The sequence below is a fragment of the Lontra canadensis genome, unplaced genomic scaffold, assembly GCF_010015895.1.
Source record: "Lontra canadensis isolate GAN:19392208 unplaced genomic scaffold, GSC_riverotter_1.0 scaffold43, whole genome shotgun sequence".
Taxonomy (NCBI): domain Eukaryota; kingdom Metazoa; phylum Chordata; class Mammalia; order Carnivora; family Mustelidae; genus Lontra; species Lontra canadensis.
Genome location: NW_022631037.1, coordinates 14,572,362 through 14,592,592, shown reverse-complemented (window position 1 = coordinate 14,592,592; position 20,231 = coordinate 14,572,362). Strand labels below are relative to the sequence as shown.

The following is a 20,231-nucleotide window of genomic DNA, read 5'->3' as shown; positions in this document are numbered from 1 at the left end:
TGTCAAGACATGATGATGCCAGTTGTACCAAAGGGACAATTCTAGATCCCTGCGTTCACCAAACTCTTACCTAGTGATAAGGGCTAAAGACCTGGTCCTTGCAGGGTCAACCCAGTCAACATTCTTCAGCCACTAAGAACCCGGCTGACATTACTATATTGCTAGTATATGGAGCACGTGGTTTTATGAAAGTCTGGATTTATTTACCCCTAAGATTACCTTGTGTTTCCTGGTGAGTGTCCCTAGAGTACCCATGTCTACCAGATAACAGCCTTCCTCTGTATCCTTACTGATGTGAGCTTGTTTGCCCCAAGACCTGAGGCCTGGTTCCCAAGTCATTTACTTGGGACTCCCTACTCTCTGAACTCCAGACTGATGACCAGAACCATATTTCAGAATGAATGGCCTTGTCTATAGTCAAGAGTCCATGACCTACCTAGCACCAAATATTACCATAGTTTAGAAACTGTCCACTGTAGTTGGCATGTCTTTTTATGTGGGTACCAGCCTCCCTTCTTGGGAGCCAGTCTCCTAAGCTTACCTGTTGAAGTCCCAACATGTCGCACTGTAAAACCCTAAAACAGATGTTGCTGGGTAAGGACTCTGAGCTGCCACTGTGTATATACTCACTGCCGTTGAGAAACACTACCTTTTAAAATACCTAACAAAGTTAGCCAAGTCCTAGGATTTAAAGTAGTATTAATAATCTGAGATGGCCTTTCTCCTTATTCTGAAAAAATAAGTGTTTCCATACTCAATGACACAAATATAAATATGTTACCATGAGATAGTTGTGTTTATTATTAAGCTTTGTCTCTTCCACCCATTTCTACCACCACCACCTGCCTAACCTCCCACCCCAAGCCAGGATCTCAGCTGGTCAGAGTTCTTCATCTGGTTGGCTGGTATACTAAACCTTCATTCCTGAAAGGTCTAAATCATGGTAGTCCTGTCATCTTACCTGTTCAGTCTTCCAATACCTTCTTAAACAGTTACTTATATTACATTTTCACTGATAAAGAACTATTTTTTTAATATTAAACTATTGCAGTAATCATTTCACTGAATAGGTAAGTCATTGTGCTACACACCTTAAACAGTATGATATATCAATTATATCTCAATAAAACTGAAAAACATTTTAAAATAGAACTTTCTGAACTGAACTCAAACTATAGTTTAATAAAGATAGTCTGTCTAAACAAGTTTGATTTTAACAAGGATGTTGGTATTTATAGTTTAAAAAATTACTGTTAACTATACAGATCACTCTTCTTACTACATGGATTTATCATGTAGCTATTTTAAAAATCCTGTACACATTCTTAGAAATTCTGAAGTTACAGAATCCTGCTATTTAAGCAGGACAGTGTCCGGTGAGACTAGCAGAGCAAATTTGGGCACTCACGTGGAATCCTACTAAACAGCAAAATCTTGTCTCTCCAGAAGGATTTGTGTCATGCTCCTTAAAGCTTTCCACCATGAGTCTGATGTCTGTGATGGCTCAATTTTGCTAGGATATGGTGAGGTAACTTAGTTATGGTCAGGTTTATAAGGGAAGTAGCTTGAGTAAGGTTAACTAAATAAGGTCCACCCAGTGGACCTACCTTCCAACCGGAGAGTGAAAATTAGGGAAAGAGGTCATCTGTAGCTTTAAGCATGCCGAAATTTCAAAGTCAACGGTTCCTGTTCTTCATATCCTGGCACTGGCATTTACAAATCATGTAATATTTGGACAAGTTACTTCAACCCTTCTGAGTCTCAGTTTTCTTATCTATACAATAGGGACAATAGCTCCTTCATTTGAGATTATCATGGGAATAAAATTAGTTAATGCCTATAAAACCCTTAAAAAATGCCCACTGTGGAGTAGACACTGAAGAAACAGTATGCTATTTTACACAGCCAAGAAAACCATCAACAAAATGAAAAGGTAACCTACCGAATGGAGATCTTTGCAAATGGCATATCCCATGGGGGTTAATGTCCAAAATACATAAAGAACTTACACAACTCAAAACACAAAACAAAAAATCCAACTAAAAGTGAGAAGACATGAATAGACAGTTCTCCAAGGAAGACATACAAATGGCCAACAGTCACATGAGAAGATGCTCAACATTATTAATTATCAAGGAAATACAAATCAAAACCATAGTGAGATACCACTTTCTACTCATCAGAATGGCTAGAATGAAGAGGAGGAGAAATAATCAGTGTTGGCAAGGGTGTAGTGAAAAAAGAACCCTTGTGTACTGTTTGTAGGAATGTACCTTAGTATAATCACTGTGGAAAATAGTATGGGGTTTCCTCAAAAAATAAAAAATAGGAAAACCATATGATCTGGTAATTCTACTGGAATATTACTCAGCCATAAAAAAGGATACACTATCTTGCCATTGCAACAATATTCAAGGACCTAGAGGGTATTATGCTAAGTGAAGTCAGACAGAAATACAAATACCATATGATTTAACTTATATGAGTAATCTAAGAAACAAAAAACAGAAACAGACCCATAAATACAGAGAACAAACTGATGGTTGCCATAGGGGAGGGCGGTAGGGGGATGTGTATACTGAGTGAAGGGGACTAGGAGGTACAGTCTTCCAGTTACAGAATGAGTAAATCACATGGATGAGCATAAGATACAGCACAGAGAGTATAGTCTATGTTATTGTAATGGCATTGCATGGTGATAGATAGTAGCTACACTTGGGAGCACAGCATAAGTATTGAGTTGTCAAATCGCTACATTGTATACTTGAAACTAATGTGATATTGTATATCAATTATATTTTCATTGAAAAACAAAAAATACATTTTGAAAAATATTTTCAAAAGATTATCAAAAAAACTGAAAAAGTCCTGAAATTTGGTAACTGCTATAAATTTTGAATTCTATTTCTTCAGTGTATTTGCTTTTATTCTTTATTTATATAAGAAAGGGTATATAAACAGCCTTCATAATGTGTGCTCCTGGTATGTATTAAATAAGTCCAAATAAATGAGGATTTTATAAAGCAAAACAAAAACAAAAAAAAATAGTATTCTGTTCATCCCCAGAGAAATATGTTTATTGGCTAAATAATCTAGCTTCTCCAAAGATGCACATGCACATCACAATAGGTTGTTAGAATAGTTGATCATTACCATGGTCTGCCGTGGGTTAGAGATCAAGGTCCAGTTGCCATCCTGAGGCTGCGAAACAAAACTCAGACAGTAGAAATAGTGGCGAGAGTGTGTCACAAAGGATTAGGATGAATGTAGTCCTGTGAACCTGAGGACCAATAAAACAGAGCAAGAGATGAAGGCAAGTAGGAAGGACCAGATGATTATCCCAAAGGTTTGAGAGAGTTGACCATCCCTAAAAGCTACACCTGTGGTCACCCTGATCACAAGGCAAATGACCCATGCTGCATCTTTGAGTGACAAAGAGAAACAAGTTATCACAACAAAAATAAATCCAGTCTGGAAACCAGGTATGAAGGACATTTTCTTTAAGGATACTTTTTGAACTAGGTGTCCCACAGAAAGTCATGCTAAAGGAGGAAGGACTCTTGAGTTGTCACATTGCTTTTCAGTGTCTCTAAATAAAAACAAACATCATCTCACACCCCCAGGCTAAATAAGGGACCTTCGCAGCCTAGTAACAGTCAGAAAGGAAATTATCCTGAATTAGTACAAATATTAGACATTACCTAGGGGAAGAATTTGAGTAGTGCTTTGAAAATAATCTTGTCCTTCAGGATTTTAGCGAAGAAAAAAAAAATCACATACTCAAGCTTCTAACTAATCTTTCCTACTCTGAATAAGTTACCTCAGAAGAAATGCTTGAAAAGCATGAATAAACAGGTTCACAGGCTAGCTGAGCCATGACAAAGCCATGACAATGACCTTTTTGGAAGAGGAACTCTTATTCAAGTTTTGATCTATAGAGCCTCTGGAAGGTTTTCTAAAGAAAGAAATTTGAAGGGAAGACTAGAAAACAAAATGGTACCAAAATGCATCTCAGTAGATAGAAAACAGTTGTAAAGATAAAAGCAAGTGGGGTATGGCTAATAAACACATAAAAAGATGCTCAACATCACTGATCATGAGGGCAATGCAAATCAAAAACTACCATGACATACCACCTCACACTGATTAGGAAAGCTACCATCAATAATAATAATAATAATAATAATAGAAAACAGCAAGTTTTGGAAAGGTTGTGGAGAAACTGGAATCTTTGTGCCCTCTTGGTGGAAATAAATGGTACAGATGCTGCAGAAACCAGTATGATGATTCCTCAGAAAATTAAAAACGAAAGTCCCATATGATCTAGCAGTTTCACTCCTGTGTCTAAAGCCAAAAGAACTGATACTAAGGTCTTAAAGTGCTATTTGTATGTGCCATGTTCACAGCAACTTTATCCACAGTAAATCTTGGAAGGCGTTTGTTTTCTTCCCCTCTGTATGTCCCACTACTAATACAGTGCCCTGTGCATAGTAGACGGTCACTAAATACTTCTTGAATGAACAAAAAAATGAATGAATGACACCTGATAGGCAGCATAACTGTAGCCCAAAGTTTCATTTTGCTATTAACTAGAAATTCAGAAAAGAATTTTGTAAGAAATATGTTAATGTTTTTCATTAAAAAGAGATTTTGGCACCATTGGAGTTACTATTCTATCTGACTTTAAGATAACTGTCTTTGACGAAAGGACCACCACACTGAATCCCAAGGCCCATTCTAGTGTGACTCACTCAGCTTCATGCTGTGCATCCCTGAAAAGTCCTTGTCCTCCATTTTCTCACCATTCAATCAGAAGAAGGAAATAGCTCTTCCTGATTCCCAGATTCTTTGTGAGATTCAAATGAGATAATGCACAAGAAATCCCTCTGGAAGCTGTAAAGCACCATATAAGCACAAGGAAATCTTGTCTTTATACTCCTCATGCTCTGGAACTTTGAGAAGGTCAATGTTGGGGTTGCTTCTTACCAGGGGTTTTTTTCATTCCCAGCTGAGGGCTTGTTAGGACCCAGGCTGAAGTGGCAATTCAGCCCAAGCCACACCCATTTGCAGGTGAGCGCTGCCCCCTGGTGGAAATAAAAGGACAGGGACAATTGTGGTAAACAGTGTGGGATCACCAGGGAGGATGCTGACGGGAGGGGGGGGGGGGCATATCATTTCAACTTAAGTTTAAAAAAAAAAAAGCTTGTTTCCCTTTTTTGTTCAAAAATGTTCTTTGGAATTTTTTTTTTACATATGCAGGATGCATACACACTCCACCAATAACTCAGATAATTAATATTTACAATGAATCAGGCACTGAAGAGATTTATAATTCTTCTTACATTTTAACATTCTAAATTGTTAACATTTCAATTTCAATAATTCAGTAACTTAAGAAAATAATTTCACAATTAAGATAACATGTTAAGACTATGAGGGCAATATATAAAATGGGTATTTGTATGGGCATGGATCATTTAGAGAAATTATTTGTATTTAAAATACACCCATGATGCCCGAATCTCTAGGCTATCTAGAACATATGCTGTTTCCACCTGGGATGTTCCTGGTGACTCTGGACAAATCTTAACATTTATGGGTCTCAGTGGCCTCATGACCGAGGGGCTGAATTAGGTAATGTCTAAGGCCCTTTGCTGCTCTAAAAAAAAATCCCACAACTTGGCCCAGAAAATGTATTTAAAGGCCAGGCCGATGACAGCCATAACGCCAGCTGCCCAGGCTTCAGAATGCTTACGGGAGCCCAGTTCCGGGAGACCCCTTACTGTCCTGGAAGCAAAACAATTTTATACCTGTCTTCTCCACAGAACCTAGAACCAGTCACACCCAACCAAAGCCCTCCTATCCCTCTTTTCCCCATCCTCTCCACCTTCTTCACCCCCATCTTCCTGGCCATTACCTCACGAGGAGCCTTCTCAGATCACTTCTGGCTCATCTCTCCCATTTCTCAGCGGGACCCCCTTCCCCTTCCACACACACACACCCAGTCATTCCAAACTCTTTGACACTGAAGGCTAAACATGACCCAGCTTCTGCCTGATCCTGACCATACATTTCTTAAAGACTGGACCCAGATCTTTTTCATCTTTGCATTTATTTACCATCATGCCTTCATTTTTGCATTTAGTTTTGAACACCAGACATAGTAGCCATACATGTTCAATAAAGGAATCAGTTAATACTTATGTTATTGTTCAAGTTAATACGTAGATGTCATAATCATGGTAAGACCAGAGAAGTTATCAGTATCGTATTTTTTAAATAACACAATTTTTTTTCTTTTGCTATGGTAGGATAAAATATGGGTTTCTTTAGTTACTATTTCTTTATATACCTCTCTGTTAATAAAGACCCTGCTGGAGCTAGCTGACGGTACCCTATTGCAATCTTACTTAACTTTTAAAACTTTATAACATCTGGTGCCAGATAATGATGGTATATTCCTACAGCTTAGATGAAAGTAAAGGATTACTCATCCAAAATTAGAAGTTAAAATAATGAACTTAATACAGAATGAACCCTGTTATATTTAAGATAACAAATATCCCGAAGCAACAGCCAGGGATTTTAAACATCAATTTACAAAAAAAAAAAAAAAAAAAAAAAAAAAAAAACTAATTATACATAATTTCATGCTAATCAGAATGATGCCATTTTTCTTCTGGCATGCATAACTCAAATAGAAACACCCCAATAATTGTGTATAAAAGCCCAAAGAAACCATCAGCTCATGATATCCTGTTCTTCTTTGAACTTCCAGCAATCTTGTTACAGACAAGGTGAACACTGCTCATTCTGTCATGTCTCTCCGATTTTCTAGTGGGTCCAGGCATATTCGCTTATGGTCTGGAACTGGATCTATGAGACCACCCAGTGGAGGCTCAGGCTTTGTGGGCAGCAATGCATGTGGCAGCTCTGTTGCTGGAAGTGGATTTTCCTGTGCCTTGGGAGGGGGCCTGGGCAGTGTTCCTGGGGGGCACCATGCTAGTGGTGTCCTTGGAAACGCCACTTGTTCTGGCTTTGCTGGAAGTGAAGGGGGACTTCTGTCTGGAAACGAGAAGGTGACCATGCAGAATCTTAATGACCGCTTGGCATCCTACCTGGATAATGTGCGAGCTCTGGAGGAGGCAAATGCTGAACTAGAGAGGAAAATCAAGGGTTGGTATGATAAATACGGACCAGGATCTTGCCGTGGACTTGATCATGACTATAGTAGATACCACCTAATCATCGAGGATCTTAAGAATAAGGTGAGAAATCACAAATCTGAAAATACTGAAAACACTGAAAGTATTTAAAACTAAGAACTACCTAGCAAAAGATATAGAACATAAACAACATAAACAGGAAATGCTTCATAACTGTTATCTGTCATTTATGTTCCTATTTATTTATTATTTTCACAAATCATTCTTCCTGTTAGTCAAAAATAAGTACTTTAATGCGTGAATTTCAAGCAGCTTGAATGTTACTAGTTTTGAAATATATACATTGATAAGAAAGTGTTGCATTCTAAAAGTTATGTGAGTAGGTGAGAAATAACCACATTTGTCATTTTTAAAAATGAAAATTTTAAATATTTCAGTTGTCACTTAAGGAAATAAGATTTTTTTATGCAAAAGTGAATCGTGTCACATGTTTCATTTCCTGAGATAAATTCTAAGAACGGGCTTATTTGTTGTGTCCTCCCTTTTGGTTTCTTCTAGATTATCTCTTCCACTACTGCTAACGCTAATGTAATTCTGCATATTGACAATGCCAGACTGGCTGCTGATGACTTCCGGCTAAAGTAAGTGATAGAAAACAATCACTCTCTAGAAAAACTTTCCTGTCAATTTTAATATGCTAAATAAAATTTCAATTTCACCCCGAGTAGAATAAACCATAAAAGATTAAAGGAAGTAACGCATGTTATAACAATGCCCTATGACACAAGGCATGTTCTTACTATACTCATAATTTATATATATATTACATTTTGGGGACAAAATATCACTTCATTTCTACGCCTGCCTGGAAGAATGCCAAGCACTAAGATAAAATTCTAAAATGGCATATTTTTATTTAATAGGGATCTGCTATCAGAATTTGTGTCACTAAATAACGGTCAATTTCCTTGCAGAGCACTGGGTAAAGGAGTGGAGGAAGGCGTTCCTTGTATGCTTTTATAACATTCGGAGTCCCAATTCATTTTCTAATGCACCGCTTAAAGCGACCGAGGTTTTACTTCTCTCCCCTCTTGAGGTTGTCTAACTTGGGCTGAAATTCACTTAATGCCCCGCCAAGGTACGAAAATGAGCTCGCCCTTCACCAAAACACGGAGGCGGACATCAACGGGCTGCGGCGAGTCTTGGACGAACTCACGCTCTGCAGAACCGACCAGGAGCTGCAGTACGAGTCCCTGAGCGAAGAGATGAGGTACCTCAAGAAGAACCATGAAGAGGTAGGAGAAGCTGAACCACTAATGAAATCGCGATTCTGGACATTTTTAATACTTGGGGGGGGGAGGTGTCATTAACTTACAGTAGTATTTCGTGCTCGTCATAATAATTTAAACAATGCCAAGGCATACAAAGAAAGAATTTTCTCTCTCCCGCTCTCTGCCCTTCTAACCTCATCCCCCAAGGTTATAAGTATTAACCATTTGATCGGCACCCTCCCATTTTTTTTAGCCTGATAGAACAATCTAATGTTTTAAAAATGGTGCATTGCGGGGCGCCAGGGTGGCTCAGTGGGTTAAAGCCTCTGCCTTCCGCTCAGGTCACGATCTCAGGGTCCTTGGATCGAGCCCTGCATCGGGCTCTCTGCTCAGTGGGGAGCCTTCTTCCTCCTCTCTCTCTGCCTGCCTCTCTGCCTACTTGTGATCTCACTCTCTCTGTCAAATAAATAAATAAAATCTTTAAAAAATAAATAAATAAAAATGGCGCATTGCTTTGGCATTGATACACCCACCCGTCCTTGTTTGCACTGTATTATTTCTGTCATTCGTAAAAGGCCATCCTGCCATCCACCTTCCCACAAAAGACCTGACTAGGAAAAGATGTCACTGTTTTCTCCACTTAATGAGACTGGCTTTACTTGAATGCGGAACGCTGTACAGTAATAAACCCCTTACTTGACAACGTTATACCACGCAGCTTCAAAGCCCTTAGAGGGGGGAAAAAATGACTATCTCCAAAATAGTCTCCTAAACAATGGATGAAAATGTTTGGGAAACACCCCGTGACCGGTTAGAAAAGCCTAAAAGGAGAGAATTATGGGGGAGGGAAAGGCCAGGAAACATGAAAAGAGAAAGAGGGGGAGGGAAGAGTCGCAGGGCAGAGGGCTGGAAAGGCAGGAGCGTGGAAGAGCAGTTGCGCGCCCTGACCATACACTGCCCCTCGAGTCCCGCTCACGTGTCCCTGCAGGAAATGAAGGCACTGCAGTGCGCGGCCGGCGGGAACGTGAACGTGGAGATGAACGCGGTGCCCGGGGTGGACCTCACGGTCCTGCTGAACAACATGCGGGCCGAGTACGAAGCCCTGGCGGAGCAGAACCGCAGGGACGCGGAGGCCTGGTTCCACGAGAAGGTGAGGCGCGCGCCCAGCCCCGCCTCCCCCGAGCCCGCCGGCTGGGGTGCAGGCCCGCTCACCCCTCCGCACCCCGCCTTGCAGAGCGCCACCCTGCAGCAGCAGATCTCCGACCACGCGGGCGCGGCCACCTCGGCCAGGAACGAGCTGACCGACATGAAGCGCAGCTTGCAGACCCTGGAGATCGAGCTGCAGTCCCTCCTGGCAATGGTAGGCGAGAGCGCGGGTCAGCCTGCATTTTGTGACTCTCCTTTTCCCTGTTAGAGCTTCACCTCCAAATACTTAGAGCAGAAGAGAGCAAGGCAGACAGACACTGAGATCCTGGGAAAGAGAGACGGACAGAGAGCGTGTCTTTTTTCCTGAGGTCACTGAGGATTTCCTTCCTGGCCTCCACTCAGTGTCCCTTGTCCCTTCTTCAGCCTGCAGAACAAGCAGCAGGGGTATTACCCCGCCTGAAAATTGTCAGGACACCGTCAGGCAGCCACACGAGGCAGACCTAGGGTCACCAGCATCTCCTAGGATTGATGAAGGCCAATTCATGCCACATGGTCCTTTCCATCAGACAGAGGAAAGGAGGGTACCTATCTGAATCCCTATGAGTTCCTGTCAGCCCCTTCCTCCCCACCCACCTCCCAGAGCTGGGCACCCAGCCAGCTTGGCACCTATTGCCAACTATTTCAGAGGTTACCATGGAGACAATCCAGGACTAAAAATGGCTTCCCTTCTGGGATATGAGCTAGCAGCACCCAAAAAGCTTGATTTTGAGAATTACCGCAAATACCAGTGGCCCAATGGTTCCCATCCCCATCAGGGGTTTCTTGCTCCCTGAGTACACGAAGTTGTGACCCAAAGAAAAGAGCCATTATGATACAAGTAGGTGCAGCAAGCAGAGAAGGTAAGGAAGACTCAGAACTACATGAATACCGTTTTGATTCAGTCCCCCTAAAAAGATACAGTGCTCTCTTACCATATAATGTTTAGATTAGAGATTGTTTTGACCACTGACTAACCCCCACCTTAACAAGGGTGCCCCTCTCGTCCTGACCCTCGTCACCACTGCTGGCTGGTAACCCAAGCCTTCCCCTGCCCCTCTGGGCTCCTGGAACCCTGCCTCTCTCCCTGCTTCCCTGCAACTAGAACCCCAAGGACCCTTGCCTGCTGCTGTTATTCCTGAGCACAGATCTGCCCTTGCGTTTCTGAGCTACGCGAAAGGAAATAAATTCTTGAGTTCCCAGATTAAAAGGGAAGCATATTCACATAGGAGATGATGTTAGAAAGTAGTTCATTCTGTGCAGCTGGGAGTACCATAGTTTGGATTCAGGAGATGAGCCACACAAAAAGCCCATGTTAGACAACATAACTGAATTCTAGAAAACTGGTGGCATAGAACCTAACTGCCATGCTTGAGATTCTTTTGTCATAGATGGATTCTAACCAGAATCTTCTCTGGTTTAGTACACAAATCGCGTGTAATATAAACTTTTCCTGTGCTTCTTGTAGTATGCAAACTTGCAAGTTCATCCTGTCCTCCTTCCTTATCTACAAGCTAACCTTACAGTGAAAGGCTGTAGAGATAGGAATGCCGTGCCCTCTGATTAAGAAGAGCATTTGCAGACTTAAAAAGGAATACCAGGGGCATCTGGGTGGCTCAGTCAGTTAAGCATCCAACTCTTGATTTCAGCTCAGGTCATGATTTCAGGGTTGAGACAGCCCCTCATCAGGCTCTGTGCTGGGCGGGGAGCCTGCTTGAGAGTCTCTCTCTCTCTCTCCCTCTCCCTTTACCCCTCAACCCCTTAAAAAAAAAAAAAGAATAAAATGAATACCATATGAGGATACATCATCAGGAAAATTAAAGTTTTGGACAGCAGAGCACACACCTCACTGATGTCTTTCCAGTTGGGGCCTCCTCCTCCCCGTTACCGTCCTGTTCACCTTCCACTCTTTTGCCCTGGAGAGCCCAGCACCACCCATGTAATGCCCAAACTGGCCTATTTATTAAGTCAGTGGTTCTTAGCCCCATCAAACACCATGTCCACCTGTTATGATGAATATTTTATAACTCCCTCTTTATCCTAGAATGAAGTCAATAGATGATGTATTTAGTAATACAAAAAATTTTAAAAACCATTATAATGCCATAAGTGCAATAAAAAGGAAAACTAAAACTAAAAAAATAAACATCATCAAAAAAATTTATTTTTAAATAAAAAAATACTTAATATGTAAACACTTGGGCCCAACGACCTCAGAACATGTAATGAGAGAGATCGAGGTTTACCCTTCCCTTGATAAATAAATTTTTATTTTAAATAAGGTAAGATCAGGAGTGGCTCCACACAAGAACAGGAAACTGAAAGAGTGTGAATGGGGGTGGACACTTGGATAATTACTAATATCAAGAGAAGTAATAACCACCCAGAGGTATTCATCTATAATAAGGGGAGAGGAAAATTACTTTAATTGAAGCAGACATCACATGATGAGACAGATGACAGGCTGTGCAAGGAGAAATGAGGAGGTATAATATTCATAAGAGTAGTATGGAAATAATGACCTGTACTGTGCTGTGAAACACATCTCTTGTGTTGAAAGCCCACCCCTGTTAAGGCATTCATTCTATCTCAAGTACTTCATAAAAGACCTTTGAATAACAGCACGCAAATCCAGGACAGAGCAGAAAAACAAACGGCAGCACGCAAGGCCTTGGAGCAGTGGTGGGGTAGGTCTCTGGAGACAGGAGCAGAATAAGATTGAAAAACAAAAACCAACCCAAAAATAAATACATAACTTCAATATATAAAATTTCCAATATGATTTCTTATTGCACTATCCCCCAAAGAGAGTTTTAAGACATGTAGGTTGATCATGATAGGAAATATTACCTAAATACCATGGAAGTCCGTTGGAAGACTCAAAAGTCTCATGGGAAAGGGTCATTTATGCCATATCAGGTCCTCCAACATGCCAGACCCCCTCCCAGGGAAATGCCTGCGACTTCCCCTTCCTCTGCACCTCCCATGTGGTTGTGATGAGCCCCAGAGATTTCCAAAACTCACCTAGGAAACAGGGCTGCTGTTTGCCGAGAAGCTCTGGCCTGCATAGTCCTCAAAGTGGCTTCATCCTTGCTGCGACATCCCCTGTCCTCAGAAACACTCCCTGGAGTGCTCCCTGACCGAGACGGAAGGCAACTACTGTGCGCAGCTCGCCCAGATCCAGGCTCAGATCGGGGCCCTGGAGGAGCAGCTGCATCAGGTCAGAACCGAGATGGAGGGCCAGAAGCTGGAGTATGAACAGCTCCTCGACCTCAAGGTCCACCTGGAAAAGGAGATTGAGACCTACTGCCGCCTGATTGATGGAGATGGGAAGTGAGTAACACCATTTGAAAATCCAGTATTTTACTGAATAGGTTGTTACCTAGTTTAAACCACAACCATGGACTGTCCCTCCATGTTCCATGCCTCCAAGCCTTTTGTTCTAAATTCCCACTCCAGAGACATGTGTCCACCTCTTCCCTCTGTGGTCAGCCCTGCCATATTTTCTACATCACAGCCCCTTCTTCATCTGCCTCGGATGACCCCAGTTGTCCCCCCAGAACACGCCATTCTGTATCCATGTTAATCATTGTAGGTTTCAAGATTACCCCCCACCAGGCTTTACCCATCTTTCACTCTGTACCTAATATAATTGCTGCTCTGAAATAAATGCACTCTATACAACCCCCCAGGATCTGTATGCTCCCCCAGAAGCATGAAACTCTTGATCTCAGGGTTGTGAGTTCGAAACCCACAGGGGTGTAGAGATTACTTAAATAAACAAAACACTTTAAAAAAAAAAAAAAAAGGAGGTGCCCCTGGGTGGCTCAGTCAGTTAAACATCCAACTCTTGATTTTGGCTCAGGTCCTGCTCTCAGGCTTGTGAGATTCACCCCTACATTTAGCTCCCCACTGGACAAGAAGCCTGCTTAAGATTCTCTCCTGCTCCCTCTGCCTCTCCCCCACCTCTCTCTGTCTCTAAAAAAGTATTATTTTCATTTAAAAAGTATATATTCATACATGTGTATATAGACTATATTATATATGTATATGAATATGTATATATATTCTCCTTAGGTTATAAATCCTTGGGTTTAAAAAAAAACAAATCAAATGAAAACAAAGTTATGTTATATTCTCTCTTTAGAAGACATTTAATTATTTTCTCCTCCTATACCCCCAAATTTTAATATTTTCCTTTACAGAAAACTAAGATCTGTTTTTGGCGTACAAAGTTTCCTTGAGTTCATGTCCATCTTTTGACTCAATGAATATTTCTTAAGTAGTAATCTGAAATATTAAAGAATAAACTGGTTTTTTGTTTTTGTTTTTGTTTTTGTTTTGCAGCTCATGCTCCAAATCAAAGGGCTTTGGATCAGGAGCCTCAGGGAATTCACCTAAAGGTAATAAAATCTAGTTCTGTTTCTACTGCAAGTACTTTCCCATTAATGACAATCATATACCGTGACAACGATAATGCTCTGTATTATTTTAAGTAATTTTAATTCAAATGCTTTGAACTTAAAGTATTATTTTAAGTGGATGAAATTATCCCAAACTATTATGATAAATCTGTACATGCTCTAACCAAAGTGTACATAATATATCACGACCAGCACTGGAATTCTTCCTCATGTAATCTTTTAGCTGGAATATGTGTATTCACAGGTGTTTTGTTTCTAGAATTATCCAAAACCACACTGGTAAAGACAGTGGTTGAAGAGATAGATCAACGTGGTAAAGTTCTTTCATCAAGAGTTCACTCCATTGAAGAAAAGACATCTAAAATGACCAATGGTAAAACAGAGCAAAAAGTTCCATTCTAGACAGCATTGAGAGAAGAACAATCTGGGAAAAAAGGATCCTGTACAACTGCATTATTCTAAATAACAAAGAGAAGAAAAACAAAACAAAACAAAAAAATAAACATTTCTACCCTTACCGATAAGTTACTTAGCAAAAATACCTGTTTTCTTAGTTAACTTTTATAGATTCTTGGGTGTTTGTTTTCAAATAAATAAAAAAGTGGATGTGTACTCATTTCCATTTACCTATAACTAATAAGCAATTATTTGAGGGTTTTTTTCTACATCTCATTCACGGGCATACATGCATGGAATCTATTTTTATTGCCTTTCACTCAAGTTTTAAATAATAGTCAGTAGCACATGGCATTTAAGTATTAATATTCACGAGGTAATTAACTAACTCACCATTTTGCACGGGCAAATAATCTGGGGAAAAAATCAGAAATTCTCCTATGATTAAAAAATCCCATCACTAGATGGCGCATTCCTGGTATTTTTTTTACCAATGAGTTTATCAAATTCTTCCAGAGATCTGGATACTTCCCAGGATACTGTTCCCCATACAATCAGGATTAACTCTGGAAAGATCCACAGCAATGAGCCTCATGTGAATGACTTTTTTTTCCTAGAGCAAACTTTCTGTTGAGCCCCAGACAGCAACTAGTTCAGGCTTAGCAGGCCATAATGTCTCTATTTCAACTAGTTGGCTAAGACATTTATCACAGAAAACAGCCCTAGACATAGGTAAATGAATGAGCATGACCATGTCCCAATAAAACTTTATTTATGGACACTGAAACTCAGACTGCAACTAAGTTTGATGTATTATGAACTATGATTCTGATTTTTCCCCAACCATTTATAAATGTGAAAAACATTCTTAGGTCATGAGCTGTGCAAAAACAGGTAACAGACCAGATTCAGCCCACCAACACCTGGTCTAGAATTTAAAATCTCATGAGGTTGATGATCACAGTTATTGTGTCTTTCTATGTTTCTGGATCAAAATGTAGGGTAAGGAGTCCTAACAAATGTTAAATTCCCTAAAAGGAGAGCAGCTCTCCTATTTCTGTAGTATGTGGCCTGATTCTGAGAAGCTCTAGAGAAGGTGGGACTTCTACCCAAAAATGCAACAGCCACACGGGAGTTAAAGAAGTGACAAAGGATGGGATGTTTACCAAATCTTGAGTCAAAAGGCATCAGATGAAGCAAATACTAAAAACTCATGGGAAAATAATCTCCCAAATATGCAGTGTACAGGGCAGCTGTGTAATTTGCTGGGCTAAGTGCAGGATGAAATGTGGAGTCCCTCGTTAAAAAATCAGAGGGATAAGGTGTCATTAAAGGCACTAAAATATAAAGTTTTTTCCTTTCTTCTGCAGTCATGAACTCTACTTGTCATGATTTTTAAATTTGCCATTTAATGTCATTCTAAAGTAAATTAAAATTAAAATGTACACTTATTGGCATAAATTTTGCCATTCTTTTTTATATTGGGAAATACCCATTTAAAATTCAAATATAAGGACATTTAACTTGTACACAGAATCACCAAAATAACACAAGCCATATTTTGTAGCGGATATATGTGAAGGGAACGAAAAATTCTTCCTCGACTCTTCAAGGTCTTCCACCTAGACTAAGAATTAATCTACATGTGTCAGATTAACAGGAGAAAAAAACAAAGTCTTATCACATGTGCACAGAGACCCAATAATGAATTTGAGACCCAAAGACATGACCCAGGCAGGCAGTTTTTATACTTTTTAGACAAAGAGAAAATTAAATCTGTAAGCAATTGACAGGAGAAAGAAAACAGCTTTGGGAGCTTCAGTTAGTAAGGAATTCTAAATGGAATTCAGGCTGTGGTGGTAAATCACTAAAAAGTAACAAGAGTTTTTTATACAACCTTCTTGGCTCTAATTTTTCCATCTTCGGTAATAAGGACATCTCTTTACCTCTTAGTATAGAGTATGTTTTACATGGGAGATTTATTTCCTGCTTTCAGGGGGACAGAGGAGGTCTGAGTGTCCTTATATAAGCTATCCCTTAAGTAGCTTTTATTTAAAATAGTCAATATGCCAGGAGCACCTGGGTGGTTCAGTCAGTTAAGCACCTGCCTTCAGCTCAGGTCATGATCCCAGAGTCCTAGAATTGAGCCCCACATCAGTCTCCCTGCTTAGCAGGGAGACTGTTTCTCCCCTCTGACCCTCCCCTGTCTTGTGGTCTCTCTCTCTCTCACTCACTTTTTCTCAAATAAATTAAATCTTTAAAAAAAACTAAAATAAAATAAAATAGTACACCAAAGTGGCATATTTTGAGGCACCCTGCCTTTGGTTGGCCCCTACACAAACATCTGTATTTTGTTCTTTTACCAAAACAGTGGACACACTGCACCAAACCAACTCAACAGGTTTTCTTTCACTCCTTTATCTGCTCACATTCTGCCAACACTGTCCACCATTGACATACTGATGATAAAAAAGACAGGAAAAGATGGTGTGGGTTGCCCTATTCTTCTACATCACTGTTTTCAGCCTAAGTAGTTGGCTCATATAGGAATATAAGAGTATGTGATAAGGTTCCTTGGTAGTTCCTGTTCCTTAGAACACCACTGCCTTCTTTCTGCATCTGAAACAAATCCATTTGAGTGGAAAAACTCTCAGGGTTGTCGGAAACCCTACTTACTCAGTCGCAGACATACTTAACCTTAAACTTGCTTTCAGTTTCAGCAAACTCCACAGGATGGATGCATCAGAAGGCTGTGCAACTCGGCATTGCTTATGCTACAGGCTGCTGAGGCAGGAAGGAAAAACTGCAGACCAGTATTATTAAGAATACCAAGATGGCATCAGAAGAGCATTAAACCAAGTGTGTGGTCCTCCTGAACAGGAAACCTTGTGTCATGCACAGGTTTCACACTGATGAAGCCAGCCCTGCTGATCAGGTATGCTCAGAACACATTGACTTTAAATAAAAACACTTCTTGGTGATCAGTGTTTCATTGTGTGATACTGTGATTTGTAATAAGAAATATGTTTTTGTCCCATTTCTGGCACAGAGCTCCTAAAACCCTTGGAACTTCCAAGATGTCCAGAGCTAGCAAGGTTCTTTTGTGATGTTAATGAGGTGACTTTTGGAAAGCCTATAAAGAAACTAAAGACGGAGGGATGGCTATCAGTTGAGCCAACCCTGTGAGTAGAGGGTTAGAACTTTCAGTCCCACCCCCAACCCTACCTCCTGGGAGGGGAGAGGGGTGTGGAGTTTGAGTTCAATCACTAAAGGCCAATGATTTCATCAACCAGACCAATGTAACAAAGCTTCCATAAAAACCCAAGAGGACGGGGTTTGCTGGGCTTCCAAATTGATGAACATGTGGAGATTTGGGGACAATGGTACACCTGGAGAGGGCACAGAAGCTCCACACCCTTTCCCCATACCATGTCCTATGCATCTCTTTCATATGACTGTTCCTTTGGTAATAAACCAGTGATCTAGTGAATAAAATGTCTCTCTGAGTTCTGTGAACCACTCTAGCAAATTAATCAAACCAAGGAGGGGAGGGGATTGGCAGAAAGCCTTTGACCCAACAGCCAGTGGGTTTAGAAGCACAAATGACAACCTAGACTTGAGACGAGGGTCTGAACCAGTTGGAGGCAGAGTGAGCAGTCTAACAGGACTGAATCCTTTGCCTATCTCCAGGTAGAAAATGTCAGAATTGAGTGTGGGAGAATTGTTGCTGGTGTCTAAGAACTGTTCCCTCACCCTGGAATTGAAATCAGAGTTGTACTCCTGCAGTAGAATGGGGAGCACACATTGTACTTTGTGGTAAGGTTGCTTTAATGTTACAAGATCAGAAAGAAAAGCAACTATCTCTAAGTCATCATTTTGTTGAAAAAAAAAAAAAAAGGAAAGAAAGAAACTACAAGCCTATAATGAAGTCATATGTCCGCCACAACAGCAAACCAAGACTTAACTAGATTCAACCTTTTCTAGGAATGTGACCTTTTAACAGTCAATCTGAAAAGTCCTGATCATTACTGGTGAGGTCATCTGCATGATAGAAACAACAACAACAAAAAACCCAACAAAAAACCCCCCTGCTCTCCTCTTTCCCCCAAAAAGAAGAAGTAACAATCCTTTAGTTTTTTTTTTCTGTTGCTAAAAACCTCTTGCTTTTCTGTTGTTGAATTTTGTTTTTTAACAATTTTTTGCCAAGGAAACAAACCAGAATTCCCTGTGTATCTATTTAGCTAAGGAACAGATGTAAAATTAAATTCTGGGTGTGTTTCCTTTACATTCTGTTGAGTTCATAGGATCAAAGCAAATACCCCATCCTCAGAACTTAGTCTTAAATCTGTTCTCCCTTTCAAGGAGAGTTATGAATTCACCATGGCCTTTAGACCTATGATTTTCCGTTGCTCTGCAGAATTCTAGGGCTCCTGAGTTCTTCAGGAGTTCTTTTAATAATTACATGATTTTCGTGTGGAGATTCCTCAAGAAATTAAAAATAGAGCTTCCCTATGACACTGCAATTGCACTACTGGGTATTTACCCCAAAGATACAGATGTAGTGAAAAGAAGGGCTATCTGTACCCCAATGTTTATAGCAGCATGGCCACGGTCGCCAAACTGTGGAAAGAACCAAGATGCCCTTCAACGGACGAATGGATAAGGAAGATGTGGTCCATATACACTATGGAGTATTATGCCTCCATCAGAAAGGATGAATACCCAACTTTTGTAGCAACATGGACGGGACTGGAAGAGATTATGCTGAGTGAAATAAGTCAAGCAGAGAGAGTCAATTATCATATGGTTTCACTTATTTGTGGAGCATAACAAATAGCATGGAGGACATGGGGAGTTAGGAGAAGGCATTTGGGGGAAATTGGAAGGGGAGGTGAACAATGAGAGACTATGGACTCTGAAAAACAATCTGAAGGATTTGAAGAGGTGGGGGGGTGGGAGGTTGGGGGAACCAGGTGGTGGGTATTAAAGAGGGCACGGATTGCATGGAGCACTGGGTGTGGTGCAAAAACAATAAATACTGTTATGCTGAAAAGAAATTTAAAAAAAATTACATGTTTTTCTCCAATCCTTGAAGGGTACTTTTTGCTGTGGTAAGCTTCTAAGCAATCGGTTGCCATCTAAAGGAGGACTTCAGATACCATGCTGGCGAGGTTGTTAAAGCAGAAATCACAAACTCATATCCCTTCTTCTAACAGCCAAGGTCTGCGAATGCTCATTACAAGAGTGAATTACCATTTGTTGTTGGGTATTGCAAATGGGTTGCTGTTTCTCTTTCCCTTTTAATATGTTTTGTCATCACACAGAATTTTATAATACGTTATAATATATATAGATCAATTTCCATCATAGATTCAGAGTTTTACATCTGCTGAGAAAGGTCTTTGCCATTCCAACAAGATAGGTAAAATTGCCCATATTTTTCTTTTAGTACTTTCGAGATGATCAGAGGACTTTTGTCATATGACATTTTATGCATGTAGTATAACCATCCTCATTTCCTATGTATCACTCCTTGGATTAGTAAAATGTTATTTAATATACTACTGAATTGTATTGGCTAACATTTAACTGAAGAGTGTATATTTCCAGAATACGTCTTTTCTCTGGGAACTGATTTCCCCTAAACTTCTCATTGCCTGTATTTGGATCTTATTCAGTATAATGATTTTGTTTGCTTTTATATCTAATCCTTTCCTAGTAAATTCTGTCTTCTCATTTCGAAGTGTCCTAATTATGGCTTGTGTTGACTGTTTTTTCAACCACCATTTTTT

At 40.3% G+C, this 20,231-nt stretch overlaps 1 protein-coding gene across 1 annotated transcript; it reads left to right on the top strand.

Moving 5' to 3' along the window:
- The first annotated feature begins 6,797 nt into the window (after positions 1-6,797).
- KRT28 (keratin 28) lies at positions 6,798-14,445 on the top strand. Its single transcript, XM_032871597.1, has 8 exons — positions 6,798-7,268; positions 7,725-7,807; positions 8,305-8,461; positions 9,426-9,587; positions 9,672-9,797; positions 12,735-12,952; positions 13,967-14,022; positions 14,303-14,445. Exons 1-8 carry the CDS (start codon positions 6,819-6,821, stop codon positions 14,443-14,445), a joined length of 1,395 nt encoding a protein of 464 aa, XP_032727488.1. The 5' UTR covers positions 6,798-6,818.
- The last annotated feature ends 5,786 nt before the right edge of the window (positions 14,446-20,231 follow it).

What these genes read in the sequence shown, in the direction of transcription:
- KRT28 (XM_032871597.1), top strand. Translation starts at nt 6,819, where the DNA reads ATGTCTCTCCGATTTTCTAGTGGGTCCAGGCATATTCGCTTATGGTCT. An exon ending in TCGAGGATCTTAAGAATAAG is followed by an intron (nt 7,269 to 7,724) that starts GTGAGAAATCAC and finishes GGTTTCTTCTAG; the next exon opens with ATTATCTCTTCCACTACTGC. An exon ending in CTGATTGATGGAGATGGGAA is followed by an intron (nt 12,953 to 13,966) that starts GTGAGTAACACC and finishes TTTGTTTTGCAG; the next exon opens with CTCATGCTCCAAATCAAAGG.